Source organism: Nomascus leucogenys, chromosome X (genome assembly GCF_006542625.1).
Source record: "Nomascus leucogenys isolate Asia chromosome X, Asia_NLE_v1, whole genome shotgun sequence".
NCBI classification, from domain to species: domain Eukaryota; kingdom Metazoa; phylum Chordata; class Mammalia; order Primates; family Hylobatidae; genus Nomascus; species Nomascus leucogenys.
In genome coordinates this window covers 97,842,930-97,863,008 of record NC_044406.1, presented here as the reverse complement: position 1 = coordinate 97,863,008, position 20,079 = coordinate 97,842,930, and the positions used below count along the sequence as shown (strand labels likewise).

Below are 20,079 nucleotides of genomic sequence, written 5' to 3'. Positions count from 1 at the left end.
CTTAAATCACTTCACTCCATTAAGCCCTCAACCGTGACTTTCCCTTGACCTTCAAAGTTGATTTCCATATTTAAAGATTTACTTTTCCCCTGGACTCACATCTGAGACCTTCTCTTTGCCAATGGCCTGTTTCCTCTGAAGAAGTGAGAAAGAAGGTCTTGGTAAGTAGCTGAGAGTTCTTTGAGAAGAAATATCTTTGTGAGATGATCTAGTCCAGTTTTTGCAAAAGCTTTTTATCCCTGCAGAACATTAGTCCATGTTCTGGGGCGACCAAAAAGTTCTGAGCTTTAAAAATAAGTGGAAGCCCTGTATACCAAATTGTTTTCTTTTTGAGACACATTTTATAGTTTATATTAAAGGCCTGACAAATTTTATGATAAGCAAAACTATCTTTGTTTAGTGCATCACTTTTCAAACATTTTTGACCACAGATTTTTTTTCCTGTTTTTAAGGAACACCTATTAATGCCCACATATCTCAAACAAGGAAATATTGATCCTGCCTATCCCTCTGCTCTCTAGTATATATAAAGCAAACAAAGTCATTTATCCTAGGCTGTCTCATAAAGACATTTTGCAGCTTCCACAGTAGCATTGCAAAGCCTATATTATGAGGAAATTTCCTCTGAAATACATTCCAAATGGTTTGTGTTTAAGTTTTATTATCCCATCCATTGTTGTGTCTTCACCAGAAATAAAATGATTTTTAGTTCTGATGCAAAATTAATTGCCACATATTTACTGAATGCTTATGATGTGCAAGAAAGAAGTTTTAAGACATTAGCCTTGTTGGAATTTCCATATTTCCCTGCCCTTATTCCTTGATTTTTCTTTGGCTCTAGCCTGAATAATGTTAATTTTTCATGAGGTTGCCACAAGGTAAGGCAGCAACACATGGAAGAAAACAGGGCAGACACATGCATTCCCCTGAGGTACTTGTATAGTAACCAAGAAATCAGCAGCAAGATGTTGGGGGGACTTAACTAGGTAGGTTGCACATTTGAGGCTGTCCACTCAACTAACAGACAGCTCCAGGCTTTGCTGATTCACACCTTTCACAGAAGAAAGACAACCATATATTTTATCCCACTTGGCGGCAGCTTACAATAAAACACATGCACAGAAAATGCTTAAATATAAAAGATCAACAGCACTATATAAAAGGAAGGGTTAATTATACTAGGAATCAGCTACGAAATAATTACTGAGCATGCTATTAGCTCTGAGCTTCCTGGAAGCCAAGCAAAAATAGAACCATGATAGTTCAAGGCTGCTACATATTGATGCATGCAGCCTCAACTGTGAAGATTGTAGCATCCCCCTACCCCATTTAACCTTTCACCTTTCTCTTTTGTTTTATAGTTTGGCCTGATCTAATTACTTCAATTTGGATACTTCCTTGAGTTTTTTTTGTAACATATTTTATATAAAGAAGTCAGCTAGTGACAAATAAGCAGTTTGAGGAGAAATCTGTTAATATTTATTTTGTAGCCATCAGATTTACTTCACATAGAAAGGTCTTTGGGTTGGGTTTGAAATTCCAAACTCTCAAAGGTAAATGCCACATTAACCTCTCATTAACCAAATTCTTACACCAAGCTGATAGATTTGGGATGTCCTTTTTACTTCTATCTTCCATAATATTCTAAAATTATTTTATCTTGTTTTGTTCCTATCCTACTTCCTCTTAGTCTACTTTGTTGACTTCATTAAAAAACAAAAAACAAAAAACCAGTTGTTGGATACTTGAGCTAAACTGCCTTAAAGAATCTGCAGATTTGATTTTTTTTTTCTCTCAAGAGGGTAAAAGGAAGAGAGCTACAATTTCTAAGAAGCCTGGCTTTGCTGTCTGAGTCTGGCCCCCAGGCAGATTAGGCCAAGATTTTGGCCAAGTGAAATTGCCAATTTTCTAAAAGAAAGGACTAGCACATTGCTCATTAGAGCATTCTGATTTTGTCTGCGCAATCTTTTTGCTACCCTGCAATTTCCTGTTAGTTATAAATGAAACCTTTCTAGCTGTTAATGCAGCCTGTGAATTTTTTTAAAAGCATGTAATTAATCATAGGAGGTTGGGGGGATTCACTAAGCCTGAGTTACATGGGAGAAGCTGGACAAGGCACTAGGACCTAGAAGGCATCTATCCACCCTGGCAGGAATTTCTTGCTTGGAGCTCAGACAACAAAGGCATAGAGAGATTGGTTTTCTTTCTCTCAGCATCTCCACCCAACCAGCAGAAAACCGGTGAGTGGGGCTTTTAAGTGATTTTCAAGAAGAATGTAACAGATGTCAAACGGGAAAAGCACAAGGCAAAGCCTGCTCTCTCTGTCTCTCTGTCTCCTCTTCTCCTTTTTTGCCTTATTCTATCCGATTTTTTTCCCTAAGCTTCTACCTGGGATTTTCCTTTGGAAAAGTGAGTTTGATGTTCCTTTGTTTTCACTGTGATGTTAATTTAGAATAATACTCCCTCTGATCCTAAAGCAAAGCAAAGCCTTACTGGCACGCCTGGGGAAATGTTTGCTACTTGCTTTGAGGAGGTGGGGTCTCTTACCACTGCAGGTTGTCTGACAGAGACAATGCTGAGCTCAGCATAGGTCATGGTGACATTGGAAAAAAGGGGGAATTGAGCCTGGCAAACCCATTAGGCACCAGTCTTTCTTATCTCCTGTCCTCCTGGTCCCTTGCAAATATATTGATGTGGCAGTGTGTAGCAGCTGAGCCCTGCTTGCTTTGTGAGTCCTTTTATCCCCATCTGTGAGATGCATGTTAATAGTTTGGCTCTTAGGATGTCACTACATTTGCTAGCATTTGCGGCTTCAGTTGTATTGGGTTTCATGTTTTGATTGTTTGGGGTTCTTGGTGGGGGAGGGGGTTCAACAGAAGGGAGAAAAGCAAAGCCTGACAAATGACCATCTTTTCTCAGCTAATGCACCTGGGCAATATACAAGTTTGGGGTGAATTGCCTGCTGTGAGGGTAAAATGTCACTTCAATTAGGGTAGAAACCCAGAACAATGAAAGGTGTGCTTCCTTCTAAAGGTCCCATATGCTGTTCAGAGACTCATTTGTGAATCTTTCAACAATTAAATTATTCCGTTAAGAGGTGTTGCTGCATCAGTGGGGAGGGGGTGGAGCACCTGGGGAAAAAAAAAAGGATTTTGTGAACAAATGGAACCGGGGGAAGACAGAGCTAATAACTTGTTAAATAACTTATTTTTCTAATCCTTTTTCCCCCCAGCTTATTTCTTATGAATGTCGGATAGCTGCACCAGCTTGGTGGGGAAAGGGTTTGATGAATAGCACAAAGACACTGGCTGTTCCCTGGAGGCTATCCCTTTAAAGGAGAATCTTAGTTTATTCTGGGGGGAGGGGATGCACACATTAGAGTAGGAAAGAGGGCTTGGAATAAAATGAAAACACTCCCCCTTCATAGTCATTGTACTGAAATGCAAAGACTGCTTCCTAAGCTGGAGATGCTAACCTTGGCTAGCTCCTTCTGTTCTCTTCAAGGGGAATTTTGTCAGGCTATGGATTCATTTACAACTGTTAGTCATGTGGGCATGTGTGAGGAAACAGATGCCAGTTTTAATGTATTTAGCCCGAAGTTACAATTTGATAGGAGCCACTGTCAGTAAGTCTCAGGATTTTCAGCTATTTCAAAATCTCCCCTTCTCCTCTGTCTGGAACAGTGCCAAGAGTGCCTCCCTCTCTATCTCTTACTCCCAACCCCCACAACCACCAGCACCCCCGCCCAGCCCCTCCTTCTTCTCTATTAAGATCAATATTCCTGCAGGTCAGGGGCAAGCAGCAGATGGGTCACAGGCTTTTTTCAACCAGTTCTTTTCACAAGCAGCAGATTGCAGATCTGGATCTGGCTAATATTTGAAATCCCTTCTTTTTTCCTTCTCGTCCCTTTTTGTTTTTGCCTCTCTTCACCCCCATCCCTTTCTCCAACGCTCAGGTCTCTGAGGTTCCACCAAAATATGGAACTTGATTTTGGACACTTTGACGAAAGAGATAAGACATCCAGGAACATGCGAGGCTCCCGGATGAATGGGTTGCCTAGCCCCACTCACAGCGCCCACTGTAGCTTCTACCGAACCAGAACCTTGCAGGCACTGAGTAATGAGAAGAAAGCCAAGAAGGTACGTTTCTACCGCAATGGGGACCGCTACTTCAAGGGGATTGTGTACGCTGTGTCCTCTGACCGTTTTCGCAGCTTCGACGCCTTGCTGGCTGACCTGACACGATCTCTGTCTGACAACATCAACCTGCCTCAGGGAGTGCGTTACATTTACACCATTGATGGATCCAGGAAGATCGGAAGCATGGATGAACTGGAGGAAGGTAATTTAAATAGTGGGTGGTGGCCCTTGGTGGGAGGTGGCATCATTGGTTATGGTTACATTCTTGGGTTGCTTTGAAAAAAATTAGGCAATGTATTTTTCAAAACACCGGGTTGATTGATGCTCAAATTTCTAATGCTATAGACATCAAAAGAGCCATTAGCAATCACCCTTCAGTCTCTGCTGAGGTTGAAGTGTGAATGATGGTGATCATGCATTGTGCTTATCTGCCAGGGTATAAAAAGGAAAATCTTAATTGTAGCATTTACTCTAGATTTTGTTCATAATTAACTCTGAGTAGCACTATTGAGGCAGAGCATGAAATCATTAAGGGTATAACGAGGAAGGACATTTGGTTGGGTTAACAGAGTAAATATTATGCCCAAATTTTCTTTGAACTACTGAGAAATTATTTGTGAATTGCAACTCTTTGGAAATATGCACCCTAAGAGCAGGATTTCCTGGACATATTCACAGAGGAATATTCTTTTAGGTAAGTGGTCGCTTCTCAGCTGTTGCTTCTAAAAAGCCTACTTTAGGGTGTGTCCCTAAGGCTGAGGTCATTGGGAGAAATACCAAAGAGAGCTGTAGGTATGTCTGGTATTTTAATAAAGACCATTCCTATTAGAATAGGAATTGACTCACTATACCTAAATCCCCTTATAACCTCTCTAGATTTTTGTATGGCAACTAAATTTTCTGAGTAGATTGCCAAAAATCCCAACAACTTGTGTACCCACCTCAAAATAGGGAGAATCCTACCTCTTACCAGAACTTACCCAGCCATAGAATCTTCTTTGTGGTCACTTAGAAAATAGATCTTGGGTCACATTTTTAACATTCTATATCATCAAATCAATTATACTGAGGATGCTTCCCTATTTTTAAATTGGTGGATATAACACATGTGATCAATTTGACCTAATACAGTGCTTTAAAGAACAGCTTCAAGGAGTGGTGATAATTAATGTGTTCCTCCTCAAGCCCCTCCCCCATTATGCAGCCCTCTCTCCTCACTCCCTTCATTCTCTGAGCAAAGGTGAGTTTAAAGCAGGCAGATCTCTAGAGTAACCAAATTATGAAATAACTAACAAGGAAGGAGAAACAGCACCTTAAAGGATTTGATGTGGGAAAAATCTGCCTCTGCTTCACTGCTTCTAAGTTTCTTGTGTTCCTAGACAAAGGAGAATGAGGGTTTCCTTTGTACAAGACACTAGTTCTCTCAAATAGCTGCTGTTGCCCAAGTTGTCAGGCAAAGTGATTGGGACCAGTTACTTATAAGAGACAGTGTCCATATTGTTGCTGCCTCTGAGTCTCAAGGTTCAAGTTCGACTTTCTTTCTTTCTTTCTTTCTTTCTTTCTTTCTTTCTTTCTTTCTTTCTTTCTTTCTTTCTTCCTTCCTTCCTTCCTTCCTTCCTTCCTTCCTTCCTTTCACAGAGTTTTGCTCTTGTTGCCCAGGCTGGAGTGCAATGGCATGATCTTGGCTCACCACAACCTCTGCCTCCTGCCTCAGTTTCCCGAGTAGCTGAGATTACAGGCATGTGCCACCATGCCCGGCTAATTTTGTGTTTTTAGTAGAGATGGGGTTTCTCCATGTTAGTCAGGCTGGCCTCGAACTCCCGACCTCAGGATCCACCCGCCTTGGCCTCCCAAAGTGTTGGGATTACAGGCGTGAGCCACCATGCTCAGCTGAGATTTTTCTACATAGCTGACCTTGAAAAGCAATGCCCAGGAAGCTTAGATTATTTCATCATGTGCTCAATGGACAGGCAGTGGTTAATCCTAGGCCCTTCCTGACCATCAAAGGACTGGCCATCCTAGTGCATGTCTTAAAATAAAGGAGAGTCACGGCAACTTCGAAGGGTTTGAAGCTAGGTCGAGGGAGCTGTCCAACAGCGTAATTGTTAGGGTGTCTGTCTTTTGTCACTGTAAAATCCACATCTCAGTCAAATTTCAGGGATTTCTCTGTAACAACTTTCACAGACAAAGCACCCTGTATCACCCAATATGTCCTCATTTCCATGAACTGTGATATTCTAAAGACCACAATAGACATTAGGAAAGAGTACTGAACCAAGTGACATTGTATTCAGACCGAGTATTAGAATATTCTTGTGTCTGATATAAGAGAGGCGTTATGCACAAAATTTCCCCAAAATCCATTTTTTACATATTGATTTTTCTCCCTAGATGTGTGTGTGTGTGTGTGTGTGTATTGATGTATCACGAGAGGGCTGGTGATAATCTCTGTTCAACATAGGTGGGCAATAAATGTAATTTTGAAAAGACTGCAGCTTTCTATTCCCTTGATTCCCTTTGAGTCATATTAGATTGAACTCCTCTTATCTATCACTCCTGGGTGCAGTGGTACTTCTTGGTGAATTCCTGGACTATGTGAGGTGTGAATAGGGCTCAGTCGCATTTGTTCACATGTCATCTACAACTATAAGGCACAGTGGACCTCAATACCCTTTCAGTCCTGAGTACCGCCTATTCAGTCAAGAAAATTCAGGGCTATGTCTGGGATAGTGTTAAGAAATGTGATCAATTTTCCCACTGCCACAGAGCCAAATGGGAAAGGGCACTGGGATGAGGAGGATGAAGACAAGGTGTCTTTTTCTCTCCTGTTTTATATTTTAGAACTGCCCATCTGGGAATGGAGGACAGACATGAATGGAGCGTGAAATATCAGGGCTATTGGGTTCTAGTCTTAGAGGCAGCAGACTATAATGAAAAAAGAAGTCTTTGGACTCAGATTTGGTTCAAATCCAGGATCTGTCAGTGCTAGCCTGTAAGACCTTGAGGAAACCATCTAGATTCCCTAAGCCTCATTTTGTCATCTGTAAAGTGGGAATAATGGCTTTGAGGATTAAATAAGACAGTGGATATAAAGTGCATATTACTCTGCCTGGCACACAGTAGTGCTTAATAAAAGGTAGCTATTATTGTTTAAGTTATCTTAGTTTATAGCTGGTTAGCTACACAATCATAGGTTTGTTCTTATCATTAATGTGACTCATGTTAATTATTTTTAAAATAACTCTTTAAAAAAACAAACAACTGTATTAAGGTATAATTTGCATAACATGAAATTTACCCATTCAAGTGTACAATGATTTTTAGAAGATTTATCAAGTGGTGCAACCATCATCAAAACATAATTTTTGGACCATTTTCATTTCCTCAAAAAGAAACCCTATTCCAATTAGTTGTCACTGAATGTTTTCTCCAATCTCTCCAGCTCTAGACAATGATTAATCTACTTTCCGTCTCCACATATTTGCCTATTCTGGGCACTTCATATAAATTGAATCAAATACTATGTGGTCTTTTGTGCTTCTTTGACTTAGAATAATGTTTTCAAATTTTATCTATGTTGTTCCATGTATTGGCACTTCTTTCCTTTTTGTTGAAGGATAATATTTCATGTATATGTAGACCACCACATTTGTGTATCTCTTGTGAATAATATTTTTAACTGTAAAATGGGACTAGTATCACCCGCCTTCTCTATCCATTAGGGTGGTTGTAAGGTTAAACTTAGGTAATAGATATGGAAACATATCGACAAGGTAAAATTATAGCTACAAGTACTATTATTATTAATGATGTGAAAATACTAATAATGGAAATAATAATAATAATGATTATGACAATGATTATGTCAGTAAGGGATTGTAATGATCAGTGGTTTCCAAACCCGGCTGCCTTTCAAAACCTTTCAGAGCTTTAGAAAAATATTACATTCCTGGGCCACACCCAAGATCTATTGAATCAGAATCCCCAGAGCTACGGCCCCAGTGTTTGCGTTTTTACAAATCTCCTCACATGATTTTTACGAGCACGTAGACTTGGGAAGTATTAGACTGGGTGATCTTGATGGTTCCATTCACCTAACTAAAGTGGTAGGAGTTTTGAGACATGCAGAAATCTGTTTTAATTTTTTTCTTTTTACATCTTAAAGGAATAATAGAGCATAGAACACACTGTGTTTTCAAATGGCCACATTATTACATCTTTAGCCTAAAAATAAGTGAAATTTAAAAATAATTGGTTAATAATCACTCTGGCCTTGTGACACTCCTTTGTCTAGTGCCTCTAGTCTATGGTTTTCTGCTAGATACAGAAAGTATCAAGGGAAGCATTTTGGATCAAAGGTTATTGATGTCAGTTTTCCCACAGTCTTTGGGTACACCGAGGGTCTTAGTGAAGCCATGTAGGATGTGGTCCTCATTAGCTGTATCCCAAGGAGGTCAATGAATAAAATCCACTGGTGGGTTTTCCTTTTGTCATGTCTTTGTTTTTTTATTATTTTTTTTATTTTATTTATTTATTTTTAGAATCTTTCTCTTTCCCTTTATATCTGGTCCAATTCTTTCCCCATTTTCTTGTATATAAGTATCCAGATCAACCTTGGGGGTATCATTTATGACTAGCCAGCTTTTCTGAACCCAAATTGAGACAAGTTCAAGAGTTATTTTACAGACCATGGGACAGAAATTTACAATTGGAACAGTCTTAGAAAATCCGAGCTGTGTAGTCACACTGGCTATGATCCAGTTCTTTTACCATAGCTCATATGTTTCAGTGAGATGAATCCACCTTCTCACTAATTTATTCTCTAACTACTAAAGCAAGTACATTGTCAAACACATGAATTTTAAGATACCTGGGAGGGATGTATTGGTAATAGATATGATAATATAATCAAATGTCATTTAATAATTTAATATAATACAGTAAAGTGTCATTTAATATATTCCTTCTTGAGTCAGGAAGCCCTGGAGAAGAGGAGAAAACCCAGGCAGAAGCTTGCTTTTGCACTGAGAAGATACAAATATATATAAAATGCTTTCGAAAATGCAGCCTTCTAGAAGAGAAGGCAGGTAGACATTAGATCATCTCCAGCCCACAGCTTGTTTCATTTCTGCCCTTTCAGCTGTGCTTCCATGATTTCATTCCTTACCCCCTCACCCTAAAGCAGGTTTTTAGTTCCAGCCAATTTGCATCCTGCTTGGCTCTGAAGCCAGCTTTCCCTCTAGGCCCCCAGCTGGTAGGAAATAGCCCTTGGAAGCTGTGGCAGGATGGGAACCCAGCTGTGTAAAGGTGCGACACACCTCATCCAGCTCCAAGTGCCAGGCAGCAGGAAGTGCAAGAGGCAGTGAGCTCTGGCAGCAGACATTGAAAATGCTGGCAAAATCAGAACAAGGAAGTCTTAGTCTAGCAAAGAAGCGCATTTGATGTCTTTCTAGCAGAAATGGAGAGTCCTTGGAGGTGGGCAGCTATTTTCTTAACATTTAATTATCCTAACAGCTTTGTTTTCTCAAGCCTGTTTGAGATGGAAAAGAGAAGGATTCCTCCTTATAGACTCTAGGACCGAGAAGGGACTCAGGTGTCACCTAGTGCATTATCTTTGCTTTAGAGATGGCAAAGCTGAGACTCAGAGAGATTAAGTGATTTCCCTGAGGTCACACAGCTTTTAAGTGCCTCGCTGAGATTTGAATCCAGGTCTGTGTGACTCTTGAGTCATCACTCTTGACGACGATAAATATCCTGCCCTCAGCGGGCCTCTGCAGAGGCAGCAGCAGCTTTGCTGGGTCTTAGCATCAATCTCCTACATTTGGCATTTGCCACAACTGGAAGCCTCCTTCCAACCAGCAGGAAATCTTATCCTTGAATCACAGGCCCCCAGCAGTGCTCATGTCATATCATAATCACAGCTCAGTTCCTAGGTGGTTGCCCTTGATACCTTCTCTTTTTTTTCCTCTTCAGCTTCTATTCCTCTTTTTAGTCTCTTTCTCTCAGCAATTTTTTCCTCTTTTCCTCTTTGCTCTTTCCTTCTTGTTCTCGCCTGTATTCCGTAAGATTAGGGGCTTAATAATAACAGAAATTTATCAAGTGCTTACTATGTTCCAGGCTCTGGGATCAGTATTTTATTTTATTTTATTTTGAGACAGAATCTCACTCTCTCTGTCACCCACGGTAGAGTGCAGTGGTGCGATCTCGGCTCACTGCAACCTCTGCCTCCCAGGTTCAAGCAATTCTCCTTCCTCAGCCTCCCTAGTAGCTGGGATTACAGGCATGTGCCACCACGCCCAGATAATTTTTGTATTTTTAGTAGAGATGGGGTTTCACCATGTTGCCCAGGCTCTTGAACTTCTGATCTCAAGCGATCCACCTGCCTCAGCCTCCCAAAGTGCCAAGATGACAGGCATGAGCCGTCGCACCTGGCCATGGGTTGAGCACTTTTTATCCATCATCTGATTTGTGCCTCACAACAACCCCACAAGGTAGGTATTCTTATTATCACCCTTGCTTTGCAAAGAAGAAACTGAAGCCAAGGGAGGTTAGAGTGCACAACTAGGAAGTGTTGGGGACCCCATCCTGACTGACATCACATCAGCTGCGCTTTTTCCATTACTCCATATTCAGCCCAACGAGAGAGTGGAGTGACTAAAATGTACCACTGGAAGGTACTCAACATAGATTTGGCTGAGGGCTGGGCCCTCTGGAAAGTTCTTGGGTGCTATATGATACTATAGCTGTCAGTCATCATGTTCATTTTCATCTGGAGACGGTTAATCATACTCATACTCCAGAGGCTTAAAAGGTTTAAGAGATGGGAGCAAAAAAGTCCAAAGTCCTAATAGGGCTACACAGCTGACTCTCCAGAGGAGACTGGATGAGTGAAATCATAAATATATAGCTTCACACATTTCCACACCACCAGTTGTCTGACAGTTTTAAAGTACATGACAAGTTATGGAAAACATCTGACTCAAAGGCAGTGACCTCCTGCAAGGTGCCAATGAATCTGGTGAACTGCTAAGTCAAGAGACCATTTCTAAGGTTATGGGGGTTATTGGCTGTGAATATATGGAGACACTAAAAGGACCCCTTCCTTCATCCTTTTAAGTCAAAAATTAAAGACCCCAGCCTATAATCACTTGGGTTGGGTTGAATTAACCAGCAAGGGAGTCAAAGAAATCAGAGCTTCTCTTGGCTGGGGTATTGACCATTTCATCCTGGGTGTCCATGTATGCACCAAGTGGGTAAGGGTGCCTATCCTCACTGAAAACCATCCCTTTGTCCCCCTGTCAAGATAGAACTCTGGGACTGAGGGCAGCTTTGGAAGTCACTTTGCTTATGTTGGATGCCACTTACCCTCCCCTTCCACACACACACACACACACACACGCACACGCACACGCACACATAAATGTCCTCAAAGGTGCCCTAGAGATTTTGACTGAAACTTCTCTTAGCATTACTGAGAAATGTATTCATTAACATGCCTTAAAGGATTTGGTGCTATGGCAAAGCAATAAATATTTGCAAAGGGAGTGAATTACCAGCCTGGTGTTTCTGAATGCAGTTCTCCTGCTGAGACCAAAGGAGAGCCATCAGGCTATAATTGTGTTTAATGCTTTCTGTGCACTGGCTGGGGTTTATTTATTTATTTAGGGTTATTACCGATGACTTAAGCCTGATTAAATCACACTGTTTCTGCAGCTCAACCTCTCAATGAACTTCTAGATACCTTGAGGCTAATGTGTTTTACTCAACGAATTCAACCTTTTCCAATATTCTCTCCCCCCAGGCTGAGCCTATCTCTCTTCCTATTTTCTTCAGCTCATAGTCCCAGGTGTCCAATCCCCTCCTCTTGCCTCTGATCCCTGCATTTCTTTTGCGATATTAGTCATTTCCTCTAGCCCAAGGTAAATGTGAAAATTACACTAGATCCTTCCAATCTGTAAATCAGGCTGTATAATGTATTCTCACTTCTTTACCTCATTACTTGTGGCAGCCAAGGGTGACCACTGGTGAAGATGACCCTGAATACACAGATCTTATGTGCATCCTTTGAAAGGATGGAAAGATGAAGGGTGAGTGGTAGAAACATGAGAGTATTTTTCAAGCAAGAGCTAGGGTGTTTATATGTACAGGTTGTTATTTAGACAGTTTCTCTATCTAGTGTAGTGTAAGGAGTAGAGGACACACTCATACACACATATAAACATTCAACATATGCACACACATTTCACATTTCAATATTCCATACTTGGCCATATACTCTGTGCAAAGGACGACCTGGTTTCTTATCAAGTATGTATGTATGCCTGATATACAAGGTTATTTGGTTCATTTTAACTTGGCATAAAAATGTTTTAACTTTGAAAGTTTTCCTTGGTTCATAATATAACAAAGGGATGGGACTTTGAGTCCAAAAATAGGACAGGGATTTTAAGAAATAGAGATGTTAAAAATGCTCCAGTAATGCCCCTGAAAGCTAAACATACTAGAAACTAACATAAATGTTTAAATTAAAAAAAACCATATTAAGCTTGGAACTCCGCTTGTTATATTAAATTTAGACATGCTCTTTGTCCTTAGAACCCTTAGCTTTACAGAGTTCTTCAACTAGGTGTGTCATTATGTTGAAGGATGTTTTGAGAATTACTCTTGAATTTGGATGAGCCAAGTTTTTAGCCCAATTAGGAATTGCACCTAAGGTTGGTTAGTATCACCATTTATTGAAAAGTTCTACTCCAGTGTTAGTGTGTATTAGTTTGGTTAGAATAATCCATATATCTGCTATTAAACTAATCACGTAATCACTTATTTCTTGCCTTAGGGGAAAGCTATGTCTGTTCCTCAGACAACTTCTTTAAAAAGGTGGAGTACACCAAGAATGTCAATCCCAACTGGTCTGTCAACGTAAAAACATCTGCCAATATGAAAGCCCCCCAGTCCTTGGCTAGCAGCAACAGTGCACAGGCCAGGGAGAACAAGGACTTTGTGCGCCCGAAGCTGGTTACCATCATCCGCAGTGGGGTGAAGCCTCGGAAGGCTGTGCGTGTGCTTCTGAACAAGAAGACAGCCCACTCTTTTGAGCAAGTCCTCACTGATATCACAGAAGCCATCAAACTGGAGACCGGAGTTGTCAAAAAACTCTACACTCTGGATGGAAAACAGGTAGGTACTTTTTCAAAGTACTTTTCCCATTTTTTCTAAATTCTTAGATGATCATGTTATACCTAAAATATCATTTCTTGTAGACGGACTCTTCCTCCACATCTCATCATCACAACCTGATATTATATGTTTCTTTTGGAGAAAAGGTATTTTTAGCAGGCAAAGCAATGAATCAGGAATCTGAGGCTCTGAAATTCAATCTGCTTCTGATTTACCATGCAGAATGGTCACTTAACCTCAGCTTCCTTATCTGCTGTGAAAGATGTGTTAGAACCTAGGTTCTATGAATTCTTATGAATATGAATTTAGCTATTATATGATGCAGCCTTCATTGTTCAATACATGTGACTGAAGATGATATTTGCCCATTCATTACTTTTTAGATACCCTCACATTGGTGCTCAGCATCTATTTTGATAAAAAGGAAGTCGAAGTGACCTTCATATACTCTGAAAGAAGTCAGATACGGGGAAAGCACTGAAGCCTCTGGCTCGTTGTCTTTGCCTCACACTAAACCATATTTATTCTCTTTCTCTTTTCCATATGACATAGCTGTCTTAATTTGGTTCCACTGATGGTTTGTGTGAGAAAGGGACTATTTCAGGATCCTAAAATTAGCCCAAGAAAGATGCTGCCATCTGTTCCCCCTCCAAATCAGGTTCTTCATGTCATTGGTTATACTACTAAAGTGCCACCTATATTAATATCTGGGAAAGAATGCAGCCAGGCGTCTCCATCAGACAGATGCACCATTCTCCTGAGTATAGGGAGCTGTAAATATACAACAAAAATGTTCCAAGGGAATTGGAACAGTGGCTGGTTCTGTTGGCTCTAAAGAGAATCCTGATCTCCCATCAGAAAAGACAAGTGTGGATTAGTATCAGTCCATATATTCTACCTCTTAAAATGCCTTTGGTGTTTAAACAACTATATAGAAAAAGTATTCTTAAAAGGCGGATTCACTATATATCGAAGTTACTGATGAGTGTTCAAATGCAGACCTGTGCCTCCTCCTATAATTTCTGATAATAATAATGTGTGCTCCAAGATTTTAAGTTTCAGGGAAAACTCACCCATGTACTGGGTACTTCGCACTTTTGAGAAATATTTGGCCTTTGTTTCCCATCATTTTGCCATCTGAGAGCTACCTGGACGCATTGGTTATACCTGACTTGTGTTTGTTGTACTGAAGCAATGGGTTTGTCTGTGATGTTGGGAAAATCTCCAATTCCCAAGCATTTCTCTAAGAGTGTCTATCTTCTAAGCACCATGTATGTAATAAACAGGAGCTGTCTAAGTATAGGCCTGATTGCCAAAGCCTCATCTCAGAGAAATAGGACATAGAAAGTTTAGAATCACTGGATCACAGAGTTGAGAATGACTTTAGAAACCATGACATTTAATCTTCCACCTAAGCCATGGATATCCTCTACAATCACTCTATAAGACTATAAGACAGCCTATTTCACTGTTCAACATCTGTGATTTTTAGAGTTTCTTTATATTAGGCATAAATCTGATTCCCTGTGCCTTCAGCCTTCTGAAGTAATATAGGAATACGCAAATCAAAAACATAAGACTGGGATTAAGAAGATTTGGACTTTAGTCTTGATATTGTCACTTAGCCACTTAACTGTCCTGAACCCCACACTCCTCCTCTGTACAAAAGGACCGATCACACCTGCCCTGACCATGCTCACAGGACTCTTATGAGGATCAAATCAAATAATGGACATGAAAGCACTCTGTAAATTGACACATGGATATATATATATATATATATATATATGCATACAATTCATCATTAAATGAGATTTATGGCATTTTTCATATATTAATAAATGTTAGCTCTCTTTCCTCTGCTTTATTTATTTATTTACTTACTTTTGGAGACAGAGTCTCACTCTGTCACCCAGGCTGGAGTGCAGTGGTGTGAATTCGGCTCACTGCAACCTCTGCCTCCTGAGTTCAAGCAATTCTCCTGCCTCAGCCTCCCAAGTAGCTGGGACTATAGACGCACGCTGCAACACCCAGCTAATTTTTTTGTATTTTAGTAGAAACGGGTTTTCACTGTGTTGCCCGGATGGTCTCGAGCTCCTGAGCTAAGGCAATCCGCCCACCTTGGCCTTCCAAAGTGCTAGGATTATAGGCATGAGCCACCATGCCTAGCCTCTTCCCCCTACTTTATCTCTATCATTCTTATTATAAATTTCCAACACTTGTCAATATATCATGCCTTGGCATTCTGCTTTTGTTCCAAATAATATATAAAGGGACACCTCCATCTCCTAGGGAAGCAAGCTCCAGTCCAGTGATGCATAGGGTTTTGTCCTACAGCAGGCCATGCAGAGTGGCAAGGTCTCTCAAACTCCTTTAAGCATCAGTTCCCTTTCTTTGGGGGACACATTACAAAATACCAGTATATGATATGACATTCATGTAGAGAAATAGAGTGGTGCCCAGTGGATCTGAACAATGCCCTTTCAGGCATCTGTACCTCTGTATATACGTTCCCTTTCTTTAAAATGTCTTCCTCTGCCCACCCTGACCCCTGGAGGTCATCTTATAAGACCTGGTTCAAATATCACTTTATCTTTGAAAATTTCTGTCTCTACTAAGGAGGGTGAAAGCAATCCAAACCTTTAAAAAAAATTAATGCTCAGCTCCTGGTATATTATGGATTCTCTATAAATGTTTGTTGATTGAATGAACTGACATAAACAGATTTTCAGATGGCCCAGGTAGATGTTTTGAGGACCCTTCTTTCAATTCCCCAGACATTATCCTTAGGTCTTTCAGAAGAGATAGGGGGCTTCCAAAGGAGTGCATATTCCATCAGGTGGCTTCTATCTGGTGGTTTACTTGGAAGTCACTGAGGGCAGACATTTAAAGCAACATTTCCCTAAATACATTCTAAGGAGAAATGTCTCCATGTCCCCACCCCAAAAAGCTCTCCAAAAAGAATTCTGTGGGCAAATAAGGTTTGCCTTATTTGCAGTAAAATGCTGCAAATTGTGTGCCATTCTTAGAGATTCACAGTGCTCATTGGCACATTGAATGCTCTGAGAAGTTCCACAGCAAGGAAATCCATCTCAATCCTACTTAACCACAAACATTTTTTTTTTTTTTTTTTTGAGACGGAGTCTCGCTCTGTCGCCCAGGCTGGAGTGCAGTGGCGCAATCTCGGCTCACTGCAAGCTCCGCCTCCCGGGTTCACGCCATTCTCCTGCCTCCGCCTCTCCGAGTAGCTGGGACTACAGGCGCCCGCCACCACGCCCGGCTCATTTTTTTGTATTTTTAGTAGAGATGGGGTTTCACCGTGGTCTCGATCTCCTGACCTCGTGATCCGCCCACCTCGGCCTCCCAAAGTGCTGGGATTACAAGCGTGAGCCACCGCGCCCGGCCTAACCACAAACATTTTTAATGAAATATGCACACACACATACCCACACATACATATATGTATATGTATGTATATATACACACACACATATATGTAGATACACACACACACACGCACAGAGTGCACTAGAAAATGTTGTTTACATAAAACACTGATGATTAGGAACTAACTACTGTAACTTTAATGGTAACATTGGTATGCACAGGGTAACCACAAATTAAACATTGTTGTTTTGTTACAGCAAGGACATTAAATAAAATTTGGGGGTACATGGACAAAACTACTAATTACAAAATAGATGCTGGGTATAGTGAAAGTTGGTGCCAAATTCAAAATTTTGGAGCTCAGCTCATTTCCCAGGTCTGGTGATAACAGCCCTAATGTTAACACCTGTCAATCACTTTGATTATTAGTGGGTACTCGTACTGCTTGCGAATATAATCTTTTTTGGGGAGGCTGAAGTCACATGTATTGCAATAGCTTGACTTGCTTGGATGAGATTCCAATGCATGTTTTTGGCTACACATGACACAAGGCACTTAGTTGTAAAGAACAAAGTATGGTCAAGGCTATTTGTTATGGAATGATTTATTCATGAAATCAAGGCCATCGCTTGATTTCAGTGTTCACTATAACTGGATTCCAAATCGACCAAACCAAATGGTTTTCCCTCTTCATATAAATAATGATCAGCTAAAAGAGCCCAGTTGGTTATTGCAAATTTATTGTTGCTTCTGTAATTGTGTGTATCATTTGACTGATTGGCTTACACTGATTGACAAGCAATCTGCAGACATGGCTCATTTCTTTCTCTCTGTTTTTATTTTGTTTGAATGTGTCTTTTAGAGCCCTTGATCTTTTCAGGGCTTATGTTTGATGTTATAGAAGTTTGGTTTCCTGCCCTCTTGCCTCTGAGATATTTGTGGTCTGTGTAGACAGAAAAGCCAACCACCACTAGTAGGAAGACACCCCAATTGATTCCTCACCTCACTAAGAAGTTATTAATGATATAAGAAGTAGTTGGTAGGGCTCTGGCTACTCCCAGGGATTAAAATGGACTTCTAGGAGGTCAAAGAGGACATGATAGAGGATTGGACGGTGATGCATATTAGTTCACTTGCAGGTGAAAATTGTTCTTTAGATTCCTTGGCAGCTGGAGTGGTTGTGGAGTGTTGACAAAATTATCCAAATATTAATTTCCATAACTAAAGTACACATTGACTTTCATGCATAAAAGTGATGGATACATAAAAACTGGGACCCAAATTTCTGGTTCACATGATAGTAGTAGTTTAATAGATACATGTTCTGGCCTTAAAATTAATTGCAGGGCTTTAATAACAGACTTCCAGCTTTTTGGCATCATACACAGGGGTGCAGCTGGTCTTCACAACATCCATTTTCATGCTACACTGATTGACATCTCTAGATTCAGTTTTGTCCACACCCAGAATCTGTGCAAGTAGAGATTCACTATTGCCTCAATATACATGCCTAAGACATAAATATGGCCTTTAGTGCTTGTTTTAGCTTTGTTGGGCCAATTTTCAATTGGATGGATTTATTTTATGTTTTTGTCTGTACCTTTATAGCACCGACTACTTGGATCTGAGATTACAGGTCTCAGAATAACAGAGGAGAGGTTTAAGCCGATTCCAAGATTATCCATAGCCTTGGAAACTAGTACAGGGGTTTTAAGGAAATGGTTGATGCATAATATACAGATGAGAGCATGAGAGATGTTTCAATTGCTGCTTAGTATTCTAGGAAAGACTTGCCCTTTCCACGTTGCCATACAAAAGAACTGGGTGCTGTAAGCACAAAGGCAATTGCAGGAAACACAGGAAGACAGATTGGATTTAACCTTGGAAATGTTGAGTGCACCTACCCAGGTAGGTGTGTTTTTCCTTTGCCTACATAGACAGTTTTTCTCTCCCCTGTTATCTCTGCTTTCCCCAGTAATATCTGATCTTATTTATACTCCCTGGCCTCCAGCTCTGTCAGACCCAACCTCTCCCTTCTCCTAGTGTTACGACCCTGTCAGTCAACATTGGGCTCATTAGAAAAGGCCACGTGGCCATAAATTATGCCCCAAGAGGGAGGTCATTTATCATTGGCCTTCACTTGAGAAGATCAAGGCTGGAAAGTTGATGTTTTTATTACCAAAATTCTCCTTCCCCAACCTTCCAGAGGTTCCTAGAGAAAGGCTTTGGGAGGATTGGCTTGAGCATGAAGTGTAATAGAACAAAGGTGAAAAGCCAGGCTGGGCTCTGTGAAAGGAGACAGTTTGCAAAGTACCATCTCATATGTGGTGGTAGATTTCGCACTTTAAAAGAGTGGCCAAACATCGAATATACTGCCCTTCTGGAAAGAAAAGACTAAGTGTAGCCTGGTGATCAGTTATTTCTTCAGTAATTTATCCTCTTAGAGTTTTATTGTTGTTGAGATGCTCCTGGCTCTGAGCAGTGACAGAGGTGTGACTTGGCCGATTCAATCAAAAGCTTTGGCATAGAATTCCAGTTTCTTGTGCTGACTAGTCTGTCACTGTCTAGCATTCAGCAAGTGGAAAGAGCCCTAGGCTGGGATTCAGAGGCCTGAGTTTTAGTCTTCACTCTGTTCTTCTCTAGCTATGTAATGTGGAGCCAATCACATCTCTTTTTGGGCCTTAATTTTTTAAGGAGCCTTAGTATATGACCTGTAAGAGTCCTTCTAGTTACACAATAACAAAGTATCCACCTCATAGTGTTGGTTCTGTCTAGACATGTTTTCACTCTTCTGAATGTACTCTACCTCTCTATGCTCCTAAGGATTGCCAATGTGATGTAGTACTTACTTTGGTGGATACATTGCTTTCTAGGATGGCCTCTAAATGGTATTTGCATAATTCTTATATTCAGATCTTTCTTGCTGCCTGCAATGACATCACCAAAGAATATTTTCAAACTTGTAATTTTCATTTTACCCCCTTTTCTTTACACTGTGGGTGGTATACAGAGCAAAAGGCAGAGGACTCACAAAACAAAGCAAGACAAAAGCCAGCCTGCTAAAACTGTGGCAAGTGTTTGACAGTGCCATTATTAAGCTATTTCTATCACAGTGGTGCTATTTTCAGTGCTAGGGAAGGATTATTGCTAATGGGGGTGGTTAGCACTGGTGCTAAATGCATTGCTATTTCTTGAGTAGACTGAAGAGATTCATCAAGTGGGGATTGATCTATCCAGGGATGCAGGCTGTTCCATTTAAAACTGTTGAAGCAACGATCTTTTTGTTCTTAGTTCTTTATTTTCATCTGTTTCATTATTGTCATTCCCTCAAAGTGGGAGAGAAAGCATTGTCTCCAAAAACAGTTTTTAAAAACAG

General features: G+C 40.6%; 1 protein-coding gene across 4 annotated transcripts in view; it reads left to right on the top strand.

The window, feature by feature from the left end:
• The first annotated feature begins 2,151 nt into the window (after positions 1–2,151).
• DCX (doublecortin) overlaps positions 2,152–20,079 on the top strand; it is a 118,501-nt gene continuing 100,573 nt past the window's right edge. For 2 of the 4 annotated variants that reach the window (XM_012499118.2, XM_003262201.2), the window contains exons 1-3: positions 2,152–2,240; positions 3,956–4,341; positions 12,976–13,316. In XM_012499118.2, coding sequence (XP_012354572.1) covers positions 3,978–4,341; positions 12,976–13,316 — 705 coding nt within the window. In that variant the 5' untranslated portion in view covers positions 2,152–2,240; positions 3,956–3,977. Of the gene's footprint in view, positions 2,410–3,955; positions 4,342–12,975; positions 13,317–20,079 lie in introns of all 4 variants that reach the window. The other 2 variants (XM_003262202.2, XM_030806986.1) reach the window with 1 other exon arrangement.